The sequence below is a fragment of the Alosa sapidissima genome, chromosome 8, assembly GCF_018492685.1.
Source record: "Alosa sapidissima isolate fAloSap1 chromosome 8, fAloSap1.pri, whole genome shotgun sequence".
Lineage (NCBI taxonomy): Eukaryota > Metazoa > Chordata > Actinopteri > Clupeiformes > Clupeidae > Alosa > Alosa sapidissima.
In genome coordinates, this window is record NC_055964.1 from 36,901,672 (window position 1) to 36,904,171 (window position 2,500).

General features: G+C 36.9%; 1 protein-coding gene across 1 annotated transcript in view; it reads left to right on the forward strand.

Moving 5' to 3' along the window:
* rxrab (retinoid x receptor, alpha b) overlaps positions 1 to 2,500 on the forward strand; it is a 91,143-nt gene that overhangs the window by 77,024 nt on the left and 11,619 nt on the right. The window contains 1 exon segment of the mRNA XM_042101366.1: positions 2,484 to 2,500. This exon segment is cut by the window's right edge and continues 44 nt beyond it. Within this exon segment, the coding sequence (XP_041957300.1) occupies positions 2,484 to 2,500 (17 nt within the window).

A 2,500-nucleotide genomic window follows, 5' to 3' on the forward strand; every position in this document is an offset into this window, starting at 1 on the left:
TTAAGCCCCTTAGGGAGAAATTTGTCTATACATATACAAATTTGTCAATACATGTCTAACATTTCCACCTTAGGGACAAATTTGTCAATACATGTCCAACATTTCCACCTTAGGGACACGTGTCAATACATGTCCAATACATTTATTTTCAAAGACCTGTTGGGTTTGGTTAATCTATAAACTTTTCATGGTTTCAGTCAGTCTAAAATGACATGTTGGCTTTGGCTAGTAAAACTCTTAATCTGCTTTACCCCCAATCTATAATCTTAATGCACTTTAATCCATAAACTCATATCTTAATGCACTTTAATCCATAAACTCATATCTTAATATTTAATCCAATCCATAAACTCATATCTTAATATTTAATCCAATCCATAAACTCATATCTTAATGCACTTTAATCCAATCCATAAACTCATATCTTAATATTTAATCCAATCCATAAACTCATATCTTAATGCACTTTAATCCAATCCATAAACTCATATCTTAATATTTAATCCAATCCATAAACTGATATCTTAATGTACTTTAATCCAATCTATATATAAACTCATATCTTAACTCATTGTTTAAGCTCTCAGTGGGTGCAAACCGTGTATTTCTACACGCCTCTGTTCCTGAGAAATCCCAAGCTAAACAGTGGCTAGTTTTCATCAAAATCGCTGTTTTTTTTTTCTAGAAATGGAGATATAACGTCTTTCATGAAATATGAAGTGTTGCCTGTAAAGTTTCCGGGAAGTGACCTGGTGAGACTGCCACCTAGTGATAGACCCACGAAAATGGCCTGGTTTTGAGCTGACGTGCATGCGTCACTGATTCGACCCAAAGCGGCAACCGAGTTATGATAAAATGTCCAGATAAAATGTTCAGATTGTGCGTTTTCATGAGTTTTTGATCGTCATATATTTCATTTCCATTCAATATTACGTTTTTGGCACTCAACGCATGGGAAGGAAAAACGTAATATTACGTTTTTGGCACTCAATGAGTTAATCTGCCTTAATCCAATCTCTAAACCTTAATCGAATCTATAAACCCTTATCTTAATCTACCTTAATCCAATCTATAAACTTCTATCTTAATCCAATCTATACACCCATATCAGTTTCAGTAGTAAATGAAGCACTGGTGTCTATGTACTGTATGTTGCTTTTGGTCAGTAAGAAATGTTTGATAGATAGATAGATAGATAGATAGATAGATAGATACTTTATTGATCTCCAAGGGGAAATTCAGGGGGTCTCAGTAGCATACAGACATCACACACAACATGCACTTACAGCAGAAATGGTAAATATAAGTATAAGTATAAACATATAACCAAACTCCACTGTACAATAGAGACAGTAGGAGATCAGAAAAACTAACAAAACTAAATACTGAATACACTATATAAATTAAATGTAAAAAATCCAGTGTGCTTGAGGGTGATCAAGCATGAGACGCTTGTAGTGACAGGGCCTGTAGTTCTGTGTGCATGGTGAGGTGCTCAAGAGAGTGAGTGTCATGGTGAAGTTGCAAAAGTAGTCCAACAGTAGTCCTGTAGTTCTGTGTGTATGGTAAGGTGCTCAAGAGAGTGAGTGTCATGGTGAAGGTGCAAAAATTAGTCCAACAGTAGTCCTTTAGTTATGTGTGCATGGTAAGGTGCCCAAGAGAGTGAGTGTCATGGTGAAGGTGCAAAAAGTAGTCCAACATTAGTCCAACAGTGCAATAATAAGGTCTAGAGACCAGCATAAGAGTAAAGTATAATGTAGACAAGGTAATATAAAAAACTATGTCAGTGCAAGAATAGGTTGAGGTAATAGGGTTACAGCCATTCAGTATTGTAGCAGAAGCCATTGATCATGTGTGCTAATTATAGCATGAAAAACAGTGTAGCAGGAAAAACAGTAGTAAAAACATTAGGCTGTGGACATTAGGAAAACAGTAGTAAAGCAGTAGTGGGCAGTCAGTACTCAAACATGGAGAGGGTGGAGAGGCAGACAGACTAAGCAAAGAAGTCTATCTCTCCTCTTCCCTTTAGTGAAGCATTTAAACAGTTCAATGGGCCCTGGGGACAAATGACTTCCTCATCCTTTCAGTTATGCATGGCAGTGAGCGAAGTCTCTAGCTGATCAAGCTCTTTTGCTTAGTGCTGTAGAGTGGATGACATTCATTGTCCAAGATGTTTTGTTCAGGGTCCTTTTGTCAGATATTGAAGTGATGCACTCCAGTTCAGCTCCCACTACAGAGCCAGCCTTCCTTACCAGCCTGTTTGTATGTTTGTATCTGTTTATTACAGGGTGTTGGCAGAGCTTGTGTTGCATGTATGTTTGTTTGTATTTGTTTGGCCGGTAAGAGATGTTTATTTGTTTGTGTTTTGGCCAGTAAGAGATGTTTATTTTTTTGTATTGGTTTGGCCGGTAAGAGATGTTTGTTTGTTTGTATTTTGTTTGGTCGGTAAGAGATGTTTATTTGTTTGTATTTGTTTGTTACAGGGTGTTGACAGAGCTCG